Here is a 17,031-nt window from a genome sequence, read left to right on the forward strand (position 1 = left end):
GAGAAAGTTCAGAGAAAGCTTGCCAAAACCATGGAAGGACTTCTGTACAGGAAGCAGCTACGTGGTGAAGGCACCTCAGCCCTGAAGAGAGTACTGTGGAGGTGTGAGAAAGACTTCTAAAATCACGAGTGGCATGGAGATGGGGAATAGAAATAAATTGTCATTTGTTTTGTTGGGGTTTTTTGTTTGTTTTTAAACACAAGAACTAGAAGGTGTGGAAGGAAAATAGTGAGAGCTAGGTTTTTCCCATAGGATAAGGTGGCTTTTCGCACTATGTGCTCCTTGCCCCAGAAGGCTGTGGATAAAAATATTTATGTAGCTTTAAGGCAAGAACTAGATAAATTCACAGAAGACTTAACTGTTAATAGCTCCAAATAAAGTGTGTGAGCTCCATGTTAGAGGTGGAGAGTATTCCATGGAAGTGCCATTACCCTATTACAGCATTTTGGGGGATGGAAGAGGCACCTGCTTTTGTCCATTGATGGGAGACAGGATCATGGTCTAGATCAACCTTTGATCTAAGTACAGTTTTAATATTAATCACTTGCGGTCCATGTAAACCTGAGCTGGTAATGACTGTTCATACTGTATCTTACAAGAATTATTGGTTGTTTTAGGAGCATTTGAACTGTCTTCCAGACGTGATAGATTTCCTCTTTAACAGACATTCATCCCAAGAGATATTCTTTCACTAGCATCCTTGTGTTTTAAGTGCATTTAAGGGCCATCAGCTAAAGAATTTCTAGGACAAATTCCTAAATTTTATTGATATGATAAAAATTCTGTGGTTATAACTGTAGAGTTGCACCTGTTGCTAGTTCTTTTTATAGAGAGAGGGTTGTGTTGGAACAAAGCTATTTCAAACACAGTGGCTTTCTTCCTACCCCAACTGTCTTGGCATAAGAGAATTTCAGCAGCCGCTATAGCCTATGAAGTGCTATAGCTTGCTTTTAACATCCTTGTTCTGACTGCATTTAAAGACATTTCCTGTGCATTATGGAGCTAAAATTGTCTGCTTAAGGGAGTACTGCAAGAGAAGCTTTGGGATATTTATGCTGTCGTGAACATTCTCCAGAGTCTCTTTTCTATCTGAAAAAGAGTAAGGTTGTCATCAACTCTTAGGCTATTTCCTTCTCTGGAAAAATCCTTTGTATTATAGAAATAGTTCTCTGATTTACAACTTACAGTGAGATTCCTGTAATGGTATTTCTTGAGAAAAGGAAAATTGAACATGTGCTTATTCTTTTGAACACTTTATCTCTTAAGTCTCCTGATGCCCATCAGCAATAGGTAAAAGGAAAAAACTTATTCTTCATAGTCCATCATGTATTTTATAGCCTCTCTTAATATCCTCTCAGCAGCTGTTGCTAGAAAAGCACTTCTTTCAAAAGGCAGATACTTTTGAGTAAATACTGTAATTAATAGCGTAGGATAAATAGTTGGCATTACCCTGGAAATTTTTTTAGTATTTAGAGACACTTCATCTATTACATGCAGAAATAATTCCAGTGAAAATTACGTTTTCAAAGACTTGTTATGGATGGTTTCCTTTTATTTGGAGAAGTGTATTCAGTCTGTTTAGTCACTTAATAAACCCAATTTAAGTACTTATGTGTAAAATATAAATTTGTGGAAAACTTGTGGTTAAATAATAAGCTAAATAAATAAGTTTGTATAATGAAGAGTGATTATTTTTCTGGTTTTGTGGTTTTGTTTTTTTTTTCCCTCAGGAAGTGAGATACCTGCAAATTTGGATCACACCCTAGCTGATACTTCTAAGCCAACCATTGTACTGGACCCAGTAACAAATGAGGAAGTACTTCTAGGTGAGTTGAGGGGACGTGATCAAGGGCCTTTCTGAAATATGTATAAGTGTTCAGACTGATAAGAAAAAAAATTTGTTCATGCCACATTGGGCATAAAAAGGTGAGCTGTTGAAATATTCATTGCTCTTCTGGAGAAATTTGTGAGTGAGACCCAAAAAGTGTCCTGATTTTTCAGCTAAATATTGAGTCTAGCTCTTGGGGGTGTTGCACTGAAACAATATGTAATGCACATGGTTTAAGAAGTAGTTACTCTGAGCAAGTAACAAGACTGATTTTGTCTTAGCATTAATGTTAATCTCCTGGACTTTTTTGTAGAATGTGTTAACACTGAAAGCAGACACACATGCTTCTTCAAAGATGAATCGGTAGAAATATATAAAAATTTGAATACATCTGCTTTTGCCAGTGGTAGATTGATTTTGAAACCATTTAAAGAAAAGGGACACCAGTTTGTCCACATGGATACAATAGTAAGTACGCTTTTTTCTTATTTTTATAAAATGGACTATGTAAACAGAGAATCTTAGAATGGTTAGAAGTGGCATATGAAGTTGACAAGTTTTCCAGGGCTTTTTTTCCCCTATAAAGCAAATAAATACAGGAAACATTAATGAATCATTTCAATTGTGAAATAGTTACAACCAAAGAAACTTGCTAGAGGTACTTTGCATGCACATTGCCCTGCTTTGCTTCATGTTAAATCTGTATGTCCATGTATGCTTACTGTCTGGATCTTGTAGGCAAGGTAGAAGTATCAAATAAATAAATTTGGCCCCCATGCCCCTTATTTTTCATCAGGGGGGAAAAAGGGATCGCAGCTCTGCTAGCTTATTTGTGTTTTGATCTTTGCAACAACATGTATGCAAAACAAAGTATATTTTCTTGAATAACTTTCTTAAATGTTTGCTAAGGAAACATTGCTAATCTTAGAACCCTTTGGCTTTCCATAAGGCTTTCCATGTTATCCGTGGCAAAATTATTGTTACCTTACATAAGACATCATATTATCTGACTGCAGGGGACTACTTCTATGTTCCAGCGGGTAAGTACATGTGTTTAAAACCAATTTGTTTGAGATGGATGAGACTGAATTAGCATGCTAGGAAGCAAAACAGAGCTGAGTGATGGGAAAAGATAAGTTTGAGTGGAGGGTGGGAAAGCATAGGGTTGTGAAGAAAGGAGTGTGACCCAACACTGGATGTGGATTGATGACCTAACCTTTGAATGCAGTGATACAAACACTGCTTGCTATGTGAGATGGCCTCAAAGTTTTTGATGATGCTACGAAGTTCTAAAAGTGAATTTCTCTTGGCATTCTGGTTCTGTGCCTGACTATAATGTTGGGGAAACTTCACAGACAGCTTAATATAGTGGTAGTTAATTATAATTGGTTTGGTCACCATCTGTTTGCTGGTTTTTCTACATAAAATTATGAAAATCCATTTGGATCAGTTCACCATATTTTATGCTTCGTGCTTGATATATAGAAGGTACAGAATGTCTTGTTGAATGGGTTGTAACTTCATGTGGGTTGTTGAGAATTTAGACACCTCTGATTTTGCCCTTCTGAAATAAAAGTGGAATGAATGTATGGGAAGCTGTCTTTCAGTGGGTAAGAGGCTCATCAGGAGAGTTTGTAGTAGTTGTAAAGCAGGCTGTTCGTGAAGCTGTAGAGAGCTTTTGTACAGCTTTCCTCTGAAGAGGCTGCTAGAAAATGACAAGCTACAACTTGTTTTTCCATTAACTTTTCACCATGATGTCCTGATTGAAAAATATTTGTTCAATTAATGCTTGATGCTTTGAAGCTTTTTTTTGTGTTTGTTTTAACCTTAAAAAGTTTAGGAGTCTGCAGAGACAATTTTGGAGTTTGCCTTTTGTGAAAGCAGATAATAGAAACTGCAGAAAGTTCTGTATGGCCATAAGGATCTGTACTTGTATGGCCTGGCTCACTATGCCTGGATGGGCAATGCAGTGGTTGTGGCGGGTAATATCTTTGAAATTTGTCAAGTGTGGCTGTATATGAATGTTAGGTTGCTGTTCATTCCCACCATTCAGTGTCTTTTATATGTTTCTATATTTGTGGTCATGTTAGTATGCAAATCCCCAGTGAATATCTGCAGATAAGTTTCCATGTGCAGTTTTTATTGAGATTTTCTATAGGAATAAAGTAAATTCAGTCACCTTAAAAGTTTTCTCAGGTTTTGAGAGCTGAGAGCTCAAGCTCATTACATTGCAGCAAAGTGGCATCCTAGATTAGGGGTTAATATTCCTTTGTTAAAATGTATGAAATAACAATACATTTGGCTGAAGACAGGACTTCAAAAATTGCTAGCGGCTTCTAAAAGAAACTTTGTCTGTTTTTATTTGTAGGAAATGGATATAACATACGTAACCTTCTGAACGAAGAAAGTGTTCTTCTCTTCACACAGCTCAAAAAAGACAGGTGAAGAACCTTCTGCAGAAAAGTTTTCTGAAACCCTTTTCAAGCTTTTGTATGTTTTGAAGTTCTTTTTACATACAAAAAGTGTTTGAGAGTGCCCAGCTGAACATTACAAATTAATACAGAGCAGCTGAAATCAACATAAGAAGAGTTAAGAACAAAACCGAAAGAACCTCAGTAGTTTGCTATCAAACTGAAATGACATACTGAAGAGCCTCACTCTGCATCGGTTACTGTTCTTACGCCATTCAAAGACAGAAAGATAGACGTATAAAATTTGTGGCTAAAGCACTTTGTTCCAAATTGTATTTATATGCCTAATCTCCCTAAAGATGCTTAGCACTTGAAAAAATTTTGACATCTTCAGCTAACCTCTGATAGTCTTAACATCTGCCTGGTACAAACTGCTTAGAGCAATCTCTGTTTAAATGTAGGGCCATGCTGTTTGCATTCCAGTAATTGCTGCCTAGATGGGCTGCTGGAATGCTTGTGTGCTGGGGTCCAGCCTTCTTCTAATATGTTAATGACAGGCGCTGCTTCCTTGTTGAGCAGATGTATGATTAGTGCCTCAACTTCAAATTGTAAAATGGGAGCTATTGAGTGGGAGCTTATCGGTTGTATCTTTTGTGTGGAAGCTATGGCTTGATTAGCTCTGGACGTTGTGGATAGCTTTATTTTGTGTAAGAGCGATAGGTCATTGCCAAATGTATTACTTTAATATCTCCTTTTGTTTTGCTTGCTGTGTTCCTGGATAATAATGAGGACCTTTGGGAAAACTGTAATTAGACTGTATACTCCAGAAGCCAAGTCTAGACAGCAGATGGCATATGTAGCATTTGTCTCCCAAGCTCTTCAAGGTTCCTTTTGGCTGAAGATAAGGATAAACTACAGCTATTCTGGTAGGGTGCTTTCTCTCTCTGTGGTCACCACTACTCTAAGAGAAGGAGACACAGAAAATCGACTTGGAATTGTAAACTTTAAGGACTTAAGGTTTGAGTATTGACCTTGTAAATGGTCTTGGTCATGATCTTTGTGCTAAATCTAGAGTATATGTTAAAGTAGGAAAGATGAATTGGCTTTAGTGCTTCCCTTAAGCTTTCAGCTGCCAGCTGACTGTGTTTCTGTGAAAGGGCTTGGACACGCAAGATTACCATGCCTCTGTAGAGAATCCCCTTTAGATTGGGGAATTGGAGAGAACATATTTTTTTAATTACTCTCTCTCATGCAGCAGTTCCTGTGATGTGTGCTATATAGACTGACAGTGGAAATATTTAGTAAAATTTATGTGGCATCTTTGCATTCGTGGCTAGGTTGTGCTTAACTTTGAGAAGATGAAACAGAGGAACATGCCTATTGCCATTTAGGTCTTCCTCTGTCTTGATATGAACTATTTGCTGTCAAAGTTCAGGCTGCACAGAAGGACCATTTTTCTTTTTTTTTCCCCAGCCTCAACTTTTCTAAGTAGTTTGAAAGTTAAAATATATATGTTAAAAAACAAAAAAAAGTAATTTAGTTACAGCTGATAATAATTTGATGTTGGCAGCTTTTCTAAATTTTGGGCTTGGGCTGGTCTCTTCAAGGTCAGCAAGATTCAAATACTGTCCCTTCTGTGTTGGATCCATACCAGCTACCAGATGGGCACACATGCCGTCTCCACTGCTTGAGGGAATCCCACCCACTAAAACGTTTAGTTTGTAAGTCTTTCAACTCCTTAGGCCTGCAGAGGTCTGGAAATTTGCCACTTGGAAAACAGTACAGGGCTAGCATTATACCATTGATCCTCTGCTCCACACCTAACCATGTCTCCCAGCGGTCAGGGCATGGATGTGGTGGTCTCTGAGCCCAACAGCTCATTGGTTCCAGCTGGAAGTCAGAACAGGACCACTTTTTAGTTGTGTTAAAGGCCAGGAAGATCAGAAGAAAGATATGCTGCAAATTGTCTTCTGTATTACCTGTCTGCAGATTGGGTAGCAGAAGGATACTTTGCGAAGGGGTTAGCGAACATGCATGGACTATGGAGCTCATGGCCCTAAAGGAACACGTGGATGTGTGTTGTGACAGAGTTCAAGGCAGGCTGCTGCTTTCCAGCACTCTGTTCTAGTTTGGTGGGTTCAGATGCGAAGTGGTACATTGCCCTTGTTGCATCAGGCACCGAAATGTGTCTTTCCTTGCTGCAGCTTGGCAGGGAAGGTTTTGAGTGGATTTTCTTTTGGGTCGAGAGTAAATGATGAGGAATCCGTCCTTCGGGGTGTTTTCTTAAGCAGACGTAACGTGTGCAGACCTTTTCCTGACACAGGCTGGAAAGTGGCAGATGTTCATGTGCAGGTTTGAGGTCAGCAAGCCATGAATGCCTGTTTGTGTTTTCCTAATTCTATGGCCAGGAGCGTCAACAGAACTGGGTGTCTTTGGTAAAATATCTAACGTTTTAGGCTGGATGGTTTTGTTGCTTCCTGGCTAGTCGGGTTTCTTGGGAGACATGTCCTGTGTAGTTTGCAGAGAACGTTTTGTAGTTGGACTATGTCTCAAAATGTTTGTGTTTTATTTTTTTTTAAGTAGCAAAATCCATTGTGCCGAGCGTGGATCTGGGATGTTGCTTTAGTTTAGCAACAATTCCACTGTTTGTCACTAGATGGGGCTTCAAGCACAGCTGTTTGTCCTTGGCTGGCATCTATGTTCCATAGGGTTTGGTTTTTGAAAGGGAGGAGGAAGAGTGTATTACAGATGGGGGTAAATTCAGTTGAATTCTCTTGCAAGGAAATGTAAATCAGTTTCCATTAACATTAGGAATTGGCACTGAACTGTGCTAAGTTCATTCTCTTAGCATGCATGTTGGACTAGTTGCAGCCACTTGCTCAAAGTTGTTTTATAAAACATTAGTGCACAGCAGGAGTTGAGTTGAGCTAGGTTGTTTATTGTTTGTCTGGATTGTATTTTAAAGTTTTTTCTTCAGCTTGACACTTGCAAAAAAAACTTGCTTCTGTCATCAGCCTGAATATAGCGTGGGGAGGTGCAAGAGAATGTTCTGAGCTGCAGGACTCCTATGGGTGCTGAGTTGCGCAGTGTGGCAAACAAGAATCAGTGGTTAGTCAGAAGCTGCAGATGATGCTTCGTCTCTACCTGGTCTTGCTTTGGCTCCCACTTCCTACATTCTTGTGTACCTCAGGCTACTAGTAGTTGTGGGTAACCTTTGGTGGCCTAATTTTTTCTTTTACCAAACTGGATATTGCAAAGAAAAAAAGCCTCCTCTGAAATGTGAGAAGTTAGCATTCTTTTTCCTGCTTGTGTGCAATTCTTTTTATCAGCGTTTTTTCTACTCTGTTGAGTAATCTTGCTTCCACTGACTGGTGTGCCACATTCAAATAGATATGTGGCAAAAGTATTTAGACTTGGTAAAATGCAAAAGTAATAGCCCATACAGAGCATGTTGTGGTCTGTAGCTTAAATATGTATTCTTAGGGTTTCTATAATGCAATTTGCCTGTTGTAGCTTTTAAAAAAAGCTTTTAAATTATTTCATAGACTATAATGGCTTATGTGTTCAGCTCGGATGGCACAACTTTTTACCTCACTAGAGTACAGAACATCACCTCTAACAGTACTAGAGATCTGAGCCAGGTTTGTGCTAAGCTAGGCCAAAGGCAGTTAGCCAGCGTTACCTGCTGTGGAGTGAAGTTGGGATTGTTGTTGTGAGAGACACATGGCATTTTCTGTTGCCTGGGTGGTCCACATACTGTTCCTGGAGAATATCGCTGGTTTAGTATATTAATTCATTGCTTTCTGTCAACAGTAATTTGAGAGAGCTGGAAAAAAAAGCTGAGTCAAATATTTCATCAGCTTCGTGTTAGTAGGTACATGTGTTCTATGGTAGGCATTGTGGTAACAACTTATTTTAAGGAGCTTAACTGACAGTGTCCCACCAGAATAAAAAGTCAGATTTTTGAAGGCTTTGGCTCCCTTTGAAAAAAATTACTTTACTGGTTAGTAGGTTCTTCTGAAAATCTATCTTTCTATAGTTCCATTTGGTTAGAAAGCTGTTCCTGTTTTACTAAACGAAGCTTTTTTTTTTTTTTTCGACTTAAAGCAGCAGAAGAATGGTTGCAAAACTGTCAGATATGTGTGCACATCCATATTTATACAACTTTGTAAACATAAAATAGGACAATAGGAGCTGAGTAATTACAGAAAAATAAACAGCCAATAAAATAAACTGTTGAGGCACGTATACAGTTTCTTCTATTTTTCAAGTACACAGCTGAATTGGTTATCTGCAGATGATTTTAAATTAACATTTGGGGAATGCGATAAACCTGGAGAGCTATTCCCTTATTTTGTAACAGCTGAAAAGGCATTTCAGCATGAAGGAATATTTCTTACATCTCTACTGATGTACAGACTCTGTTGCATGATGTCTTTTGTAATACAGGATTTACTTTAAGTGGTGATTGATTGCAGATAATACATCTAACTGGAGAGTATGGAACATGCCTCTTTAATGGTATTGACAGCTGTTGTAACTGAATATCTCAGTCTTTCCAAGCTGGTACTTTTCCTCTTCAGAATATTCTGTCACTTCATGGATGTGCACAAATGTAGTCAGAAGAGATCACGAAGCCAAACATTTCTCAGGTTGCATGGAAAAGCCTCATTTAGGATCTGACAACTGAAGTGATTCCTATGGTCCAGTTCTAAGATGCAAACAGTAGTTGATCATCAGTCAAAACAGTTGGCTGCAGGCTATTAGGGAACAAATATGTTAAAAGAAGCACCTGCAGAGCTGCTCTGTGTTCTTAAGCCTACCCTCAAAGCTCCTGTTCTGGTTTGCTTCCTTTAAACTCCTGTGCCTAACTGAAGGCACAGGCAAAAGGTTGTAAAACCACATCTGCTTTGCACTTCTGCAGTCTTTTCTTGTTTGGAGCACAAGAGGGGCAATAATTGAAACAGGGAGCTGAAAGAAGCAAAGTGTTTACTCAGTCTGACAGTTCAGTTGAGATGCAAATCTAAACGTATTCACAGAAAAACATGTTGATGTCCCGAGTAAGATTTTTAAATTCTCTTTGCAGCTTGATAGGTAAGGACTTTTAAATTTGAAAATTGAAGAATTGCAGTACTCGTGGCAGCTATTTAGGAAGTTTATGAAATGGGTACAATAGCTGTTAACACACATTATTTTATTTAGCTTATTACATTTTTTCATAGTCATGGTGTTTGAAGTTGCCTTTTCCTGTGTTTTCAGTAACGGTTGCTGAAATGAGAATTGACCAAGGTGGCAGATGCATGGTATGGCTGTGTTGGTGTCTTCCGGAATCAACATGCCGTAAAGAGGGAGAGGAAAAGAGTGATGTGAGAGGTGCAAACATAATGAAGGGCTATCATAGTGTACAGAGTGGCTTGTCTAGGTTGTCAGTAACTTCTGAAAGAGCAGAATGTGACTCTTATGATTGGTAAGGGAAACCTTTCCGGTGTCAGTGCCGTGAGAACACAGCTGTCTGTGCTGGTAGCCTATGCTCTTGGTTTGGGATTCTCGTAGCGCTATGATCACTTGCATATAAGAGCATTAAGTCATCTTATCTGAAACTGCAGGATTCAGCTAATGAACATGATATATAATCCACTGAACAAGAGGCCTGAACTTACTGAATTTTATCCTTACTTCATGTTATCATCACTTTTGTGTTGTAGTACAGAAGGGGCAATTACAAGAAATGAAAGTTAATTATGTAGAAGTTTTTTTTTCAAACACAATCTGAACTTAAAATTTTATTGCTGACAAAGAGGGGGCTCCCCTAGGATGTGGTAGCCTGTATGCTGAAGAAACTAAGCACTTCTCCTATGTTTCAGTTAGTGCCAAGTCAGCTCTAAGGCTAATTAATCAAAACAAATTTACAATTAAGCCCAGGAAGGAAGACTAATTAAGTAGCCAGTTAAGAAAAAGTGCTGAAGGAAGGTTCAACCTTAAGGGGAAAGTATAAGACTCCCAGTATCGGCCCATGAAGGACAATTAAGTGATAATTGCAGGGGCCTTTTTGCATCCAGCAAATGTTCTCTGACTTTTATTATGGCTGATTTTCTTCATATTAGTAGAAGCTGACATTTGCCTGTTGAGCAACTAAGCTTTACTGTGCACTCTTAAGGTAATTCATAGGTAAAGCAGAGAGGTCGCTGCAGGAATAAATTAGAATGCAGTGGCCAGGCTTGCACAGTATTTTAGCTAGCGAAAAAGCCCTGCTATGTTTTAAAGACAAAGTAACTCTAAATGTTTGCTTTATTTGCCTCTTCATTTTGTGGCATACCGAATCCATCCTAGCATCCTGTTTAACCTTTCAAACAAATTACATTGTGTGAATTATCTTATCAAAATTTAGAATAGCTTCATCTGTTCAGTTGCTAACCCCACTGAAGTTCACAGAAATCATTGCCTTGTCATGAAGTGGCTTCTGTCGCTTACATCCTGCACCCATGCTGCGTGACGTGCTTGTGTTTCTTGATGGAAAAGAAGAGGGGGAGAACTATAGTAGTAATACTGTTTTTACTGAAAATAATTTAGCTCCTCTTCTGAAGGTCTTTTTAAGCTTGCAAAGCTCATCTCTGGTGAGGTGCTGAGCGTTGCAAATGAGGTGCATGCCCCAGTTCTCCTGCACCCCTCCTTGCCCATTGCTGTGGAACTGTGGTGCTGATGAAGTACAAAACTTGTCTTAATTGGACACACGTGTGGTCTAAGAATTTGCTTAATTTTTTGTGCACTTATCTAGAACTTGAATTACTTCAGAAATTACAAAGAAAGCGTTGATAGTAATTTCCTTTTCTTCATGAAATTCTGTGTGCACATGCTGCCGGTGTGATGCACTGTGTCTTGCCGCACAAGCTGGCAGTTGTCTCCTTGAAGTATCTGTCAAAGGCACGCTTTTGACTCTTCCCCCTGCCCCCCCCCGCTTGGTGTGGGCTGTGGGATGAGGCATTCACCTGCCTGTGCTTCAGCTCAGCTGCTGTATCACGTTTCAATCTGCTCCTTCATTTTTTGTCTTGCTGCCTAAACTAATTTCTTGCCTTTTTTGGATGCATTTCGCTTACCAAAGGTTTATTTTTTGCCTTTGTGCCACTTGCAAGGATCGGATCATTTTTGTAACTCAGTTCCAGGTATTTGAATTATTTCAGAGGTGTTCTTGTGCCTGAAAGTTCCTTTGCTACCTCTCCTTCAGCCTGGCCTGGCAAAGCTCCCAATTTTCTTGCTCCGAGAAGTGATGCAAGGCTTCCTTTTGCCTCCATTCTTTGAAAGACTTTTGTGTAGTTTTAAACCCAAGAAGGTTGGCTTAGGATGTCACTGGCAAGGCATTTGTTATCGTAGTCATCTGCCATTTTCCAGACTGCAGAAGCAGAACTGAGACGGGTACAGCTCCGCATGGGTGCCCTTGAGCCTCATCCATCTGTTGAGGCTGGCTCTGCAGAGCTATGAGGATCCGTCCCAGCACCCTTCCCCCGGCCAGACGTACCCCAGAGCATCATAGTGTCGTGCTTTTTGCTCCTCTTGTAGCTCTAATTCAGCATGCTGGTGACTTCCTTTGCCTTGGCACAATCTTGCCGTGGCTCTGCCATCGCTTTGGCACCACGCCATACCCTGATCTTGTATTGGCAGGCTAGTCCAGGCGTTTACCTGCTCTTACATCTTCATTCCTCTTGCCAGCGGGAATGCCATTTGGCACCAGCCAGTTTTGGCACAGGTCTAGCGCGGCAGCGTGTGCCCATTGCTGCAGCTATGGATGTGGACGCATATGCCCTCATACCGCGTTGCTGCCTGACTCTTCTGGTAAATGCCAGGAGCAAGTAATCTTCCTGGGTTTTGATGTTTTTGCGGTGTCTGAGGAGGAGCCTGGGCTGAATAAGCTGGAAGAGCTGGGTGGCCCTTCAGGATCACCTTCATGCATTTCTCTTAGAGCTGAGACCTGACCAAGCTCATTTGACACATCCTTCTTTGTGGAACAGCTCTGTCACAGAATCACAGAATACCTCAGGTTGGAAGGGACCCATAAGGATCGTTGAGTCCAACTCCACATATATCCGTATATGTCTGTATTTTGAGTTGCAGACACATCATGTCCTTTAAGAGGTAAATCGTTATATAAATATTTTAAAGAGAAATCTATGAATAGAGAAATAGAAACAGTTCCTTGCTGACAGAGTGCATTTTCATCTACTTGCCTCTGCTGCCAAATATTTCAGTGATTTTCTCACTTGCCTTCTTCAGAAACATGTATGAAGAACGACTTCAATTACAGGTCATTTTGATAAATACGTAGTAAACAGACGGTTCAGCCCCTGCCATCTCTGTTCTCATTGCCCGTGGGTGGGAGTGTGTATTTGCAAAGTACATTGGAGCGTTTGCGTACACACTTGGCATCCTCATTCTTATCACCGTGGTTGCTGTGCAGAGGTCAAGAGGTACAGAAGAGGTCAGGAAAGAAAAGCTCCTGTGTGGGGAAAGAGAGCTTACCTGAAGCCAGGGCAGCTGACTGTAGTGGCTCTGCTCGAGCAGAGGGTTGGACCAGCTGACCTCCAGAGGTCTCCAGAGGTCCCTTCCAACCTCAGCTGTGCTGTGAAATCAGAGGGTCCCATGCCATGGAAGCTGCTCCTTTATAAGTTCAGCTCACGTTTGTGTTGAGAGGACCCTTATGCCGTACACCTCACCAGTGTCACGTATCTCCTACGTGTCACGCAGCAGGCCATGAATGTGCCAACGGGAAGGGCGTGCCAGGGTGCTTGGATGCTGCTGGAGAGCCATGCTCTTCCCTTTCTCTGTAGTAGAAGACGAAATGTGCCTACTAAGCTATGTTAGGCCATCAGCTTTAACTTTCCCCTTCTGGTCTTTGCTCTGAGGTGTCCCTCTCAAGGAAGATACACACCTGGCTTTGATGAGAAGTCCACGGATCGGTGTTGGGGAGTTAGCTAACAATTTTCTGCATATATACTCGAAAACATTTTAGTATAAGATATTTTGGTAGTGGGCTGTTACTTTCACTTGCAAGTCTTACTGGCAGTCTTCATTCTGTATGCAGGCTTTAAAATAGCTTGAAAATTTGGCACCTTGTGCAGTCCAGGCTATCAGGTGGCCACGTTTGCCATGTAACTACACCTGGAGCAATAGTCCTCAGCCGCCACGTGATGTGGTGAGTTGCAACAGGCGTTATCCTCTCAGTTGGCAACAGTTTTAATGCTTGGACTTTCCCCTTCTCAGCAGCTTTGTGTGGCCTTTGGGACTGTGAATCACAGATTGTGGACCATTTGTCCAAACGTGAGCTTAAGTGAATTAAAATAGGCACAAGATTTGTATAGAAACAGCATGAGACTCGCTCACACGTTAACTACTGAGGCCTCTTGGTCCTGCACAAAAGGCAGCATTTCATACTGGAGACAGCGTAAGGAAATGCGTGCGGAACAAGCGTCAGTGCCACAGCCAGGTGCAGCTTTGACAGCTCCAAACTTTGCACAGAGGAACTCATTCATTAGAGACCACTGTTAGTTAAATTTAATTAGGCTAATGTGCTCTTCTGAGCATAACTGAAACGATACTAATATTTTTATTGATCTGCCTCTGTAGTATGTGAGTGCTCTGATGTCCTCGCTGCTGCGAGTACAATTTGCAGTTGTTCCACTTCGCTGTCTGGTAACTCCCTAATATTACGGCACAGTCAGATAGGCCTTTTTTTTAACAGTTAATTTGAACTAATTTCTATTCTTTTTATAATTTAGACCAAAAGCAAGCACCAGTTTGTTGGAGACCTCTTCCTCATAACATTGCCTGCAAGCTGAAGATCATCTAGCTCAAAGGAGTTCTGGAGAACACTGTAGCTACCCTCCCACTGGAAATACACCCCAGTTTTAGGGGCACATTTCACTGATCTTAAAAGATCTTTCTCTGGTGTAAATTGTAAATACATAGTTTGTTACAAGTTATTTTTTCTTTTGTATCAATAAATATTAAATAATGCAAATTGTTTTTGATTTTTGTGATTTCTAAATCATTTAAGAATTCATTTTCTAGTAGTCGGTGTGGTTTTGAAATTGCAGGTAATTGCATGAGTTTGACTTGTAAATATTTATAAACAATGTGAGCTACCTTGAGTGGCTTCCAAGGGTGTCACCAACAGTGAAATCTTTCCACTGTTCCATTGAAGTTGTGGAAACTCTTAAAAGGAGTTTGAAAGTAAAATATTTTTCATAGAATAAGAATCATAGAATTGTTTAGGTTGGAAAAGACCTTTAAGATCACCAAGTCCAACCGGTAACCTAACCCTGCCATCCCACCACTAAACCATGTCCCCAGGTACCTCGTCTACCCATCTTTTAAATACCTCCAGGGATGGGGACTTGACCACTTCCCTGGGCAGCCCATTCCAGAGCCTGACAACCCTTTGGGTGCAGAAATTTTTCCTAATGTCCAACCTAAACCTGCCCTGGCACAACTTGAGGCCATTTCCCCTCATCCTATTGCCTGTTACCAGGGAGAAGAGGCCGACCCCCACCTGGCTACAGCCTCCTGTCAGGCAGTTGTAGAGGGTGATAAGGTCTCCCCTCAGTCTCCTCCAGGCTGAACAACCCCAGTTTCCTCAGCCGCTCCCCATCAGACTTGTGCTCCGGACCCCTCACCAGCTTCGTTGCCCTCCTCTGGACATGCTCCAGCACCCCAGTGTCCTTGTAGTGAGGGGCCCAACACCGAACACAGTGTTTGAGGTGCGGCCTCACCAGTGCCAAGTACAGGGGCACAATCACTTCCCTGCTCCTGCTGGCCACACTATTCCTGATACAAGCCAGGATGCCATTGGCCTTCTTGGCCACCTGGGCACACTGCTGGCTCATATTCAGCTGGCTGTCAACCAGTACCCCCAGGTCTTTTTCTCACAGGCAGCTTTAGAGCCACTCTTCCCCAAGCCTGTAGTGTTGCATGGGGTTGTTGTGATCCAGGTGCAGGACCCGGCACTTGGCCTTGTTGAACCTCAGGTGCCAGTACAGAGTAGCTTTGAAAAAAACATTATTCCTGGCTGACAGTGGCTTAGGTTCCCACTCGAATCCCTGCTGTTCCTGACATAGTTACACAGCACCTCTGGGTTGAAATGTTACAGAATTCTTTTGGTTTTCAGGTAGATCCTAAACAGAGCTACATTCTGCTGCACTGTTGTGATCATTCAGTGCTCTTCAGATTTGGTATGTGGTGACTTACACTCTCCTCCATGTTCTCTGTGAAGCTTTCAAGGTGTTCCTGTTCAGCTGGAAATGGTGCTCCCTGAGAGTTACCCATTACGGCAGGGCTTGCAGTCATCAGCATGAAATAAAATGAAAGCACCTCCCATCCCTTCGGGAACATATGGTCCATTAGTTTTTCATTTGCCAGGAGCATCCGTTTTTAATATTTTTCCCTTTCCCTTTATCTCCTGGGAATATCAATCTGCCCAGATCTATTATCAATTCCACAGCAACGAGCTCATTTTCTCATAAAATCTTTACTGTGGGTAGGTCTCTCTAGGAATGACTTTAAATCCAGATTGGACTCGAGTATGCTGTGCGCAGTGCTGGGTGGTGGTTGTTGGGTTTCTTTTTGGTGGTGGTGTTTGTTTGCTTGTTTTTTTAAAAGTATCTTTGCCTCATCCGGATTCGCTGCTTTTGTCATAAACTGAGTGTGGCAGAGTTGCCCAGCACTTAAAACCTGGGAGTCCGGATTGGCATTAAAACAGCTCTGGAACCAAAACAATTTTTGGAGGTAAGAGGGTGAGGAAAAATGTCTTCTCCTGAACAACAGTGTACCCAGCATCTTTTCCCAAACAGCAGCGTACCCAGCTATGAGTGATGGTGTGTTAAGGTATCTGAATGTTGCAGAGAAGGGGGCAGGAGGGGTTTCGCACTCCCGGAAGGTTCCGTCAGCTCCGTTTATGGCATTCATTCCCATCGGCCCTGCCCAAGCAGCGCTCGTCAGCATTTTGCCAGCGAGACCCTTGCTGAAGAGCCGGCTGCTGACCTGCAGTTCTCGTGGTTCCGGAAGCCTTGTCTCAGTTCCAGTAAGCCTTCACCATGAGCTAAAGCAGCGGAGAATCCAGCTCTAGCACTTGGCCACCTGCTGCTCTACAAACAAGATGTGGACAGGCTGGAGGGGTTCCAGAGAAGGGCCACCAAGATGATCAAAGGCCTGGGAAGCCTGCTGTCTGAGGACAGGCTGAGAGAACTGGCTTTGTTCAGCCTTGAGAAAAGGAGGCTCAGAGGGGATCTCATCACCATGTACCAGTACCTCAGGGGTAGCTACAAGGAAGATGGAGACTCCCTTTTTACAGGGAGTCACATGGAGAGGACAAGGGGGAGTGGACAGAAGTTGCTCTTGGGGAGATTCCCATCAGACAGGAGAGGGAAATTTTTCACAACGAGAACAGTCAGCCATGGGAATAACCTCCCCAGGGGAGGGGTTGACTCTGCCACACTGGACCAGGTGTGGGAGTTACTTGCCCGGCACGTGCCACCAGCCACAGAGTCACTGCTCGGGGTCTGCCCAGCCAGTGCTGTGCGCCTGTGCCCATTTGTGGCTGGAGATGTGGTGGATGTAAAGGCGAATGCTCGTACCCGGCACTTGAGAGCAGCCTCCGAAGCTCCATGTTGTCCAGTGGTGGTAGAAGAGCTTATTAAAAGTCACATTTATGACACGTCTGTGGCACCTCAGGGTTGGTTTTACCACGTGAGTCTCTTGTCTGTTTTCAGCATCTTGAGTTAAAAGGATCCTGAGCTCCTGTGGGCA

General features: G+C 41.9%; 1 protein-coding gene across 1 annotated transcript in view; it reads left to right on the plus strand.

The window, feature by feature from the left end:
- The window catches only part of CENPC (centromere protein C), a 30,160-nt gene extending 15,988 nt beyond the window's left edge, over window positions 1-14,172 (plus strand). The window contains exons 16-20 of the mRNA XM_035888897.1: window positions 1,731-1,826; window positions 2,142-2,296; window positions 2,778-2,868; window positions 4,197-4,269; window positions 14,007-14,172. Coding sequence (XP_035744790.1) covers window positions 1,731-1,826; window positions 2,142-2,296; window positions 2,778-2,868; window positions 4,197-4,269; window positions 14,007-14,049 — 458 coding nt within the window. The 3' untranslated portion in view covers window positions 14,050-14,172. The remainder of the gene's footprint in view (window positions 1-1,730; window positions 1,827-2,141; window positions 2,297-2,777; window positions 2,869-4,196; window positions 4,270-14,006) is intronic.
- The last annotated feature ends 2,859 nt before the right edge of the window (window positions 14,173-17,031 follow it).

The sequence above is a fragment of the Egretta garzetta genome, unplaced genomic scaffold (genome assembly GCF_000687185.1).
Source record: "Egretta garzetta isolate BGI_Z169 unplaced genomic scaffold, ASM68718v1 scaffold41, whole genome shotgun sequence".
Classification (NCBI taxonomy): Eukaryota; Metazoa; Chordata; class Aves; order Pelecaniformes; family Ardeidae; genus Egretta; species Egretta garzetta.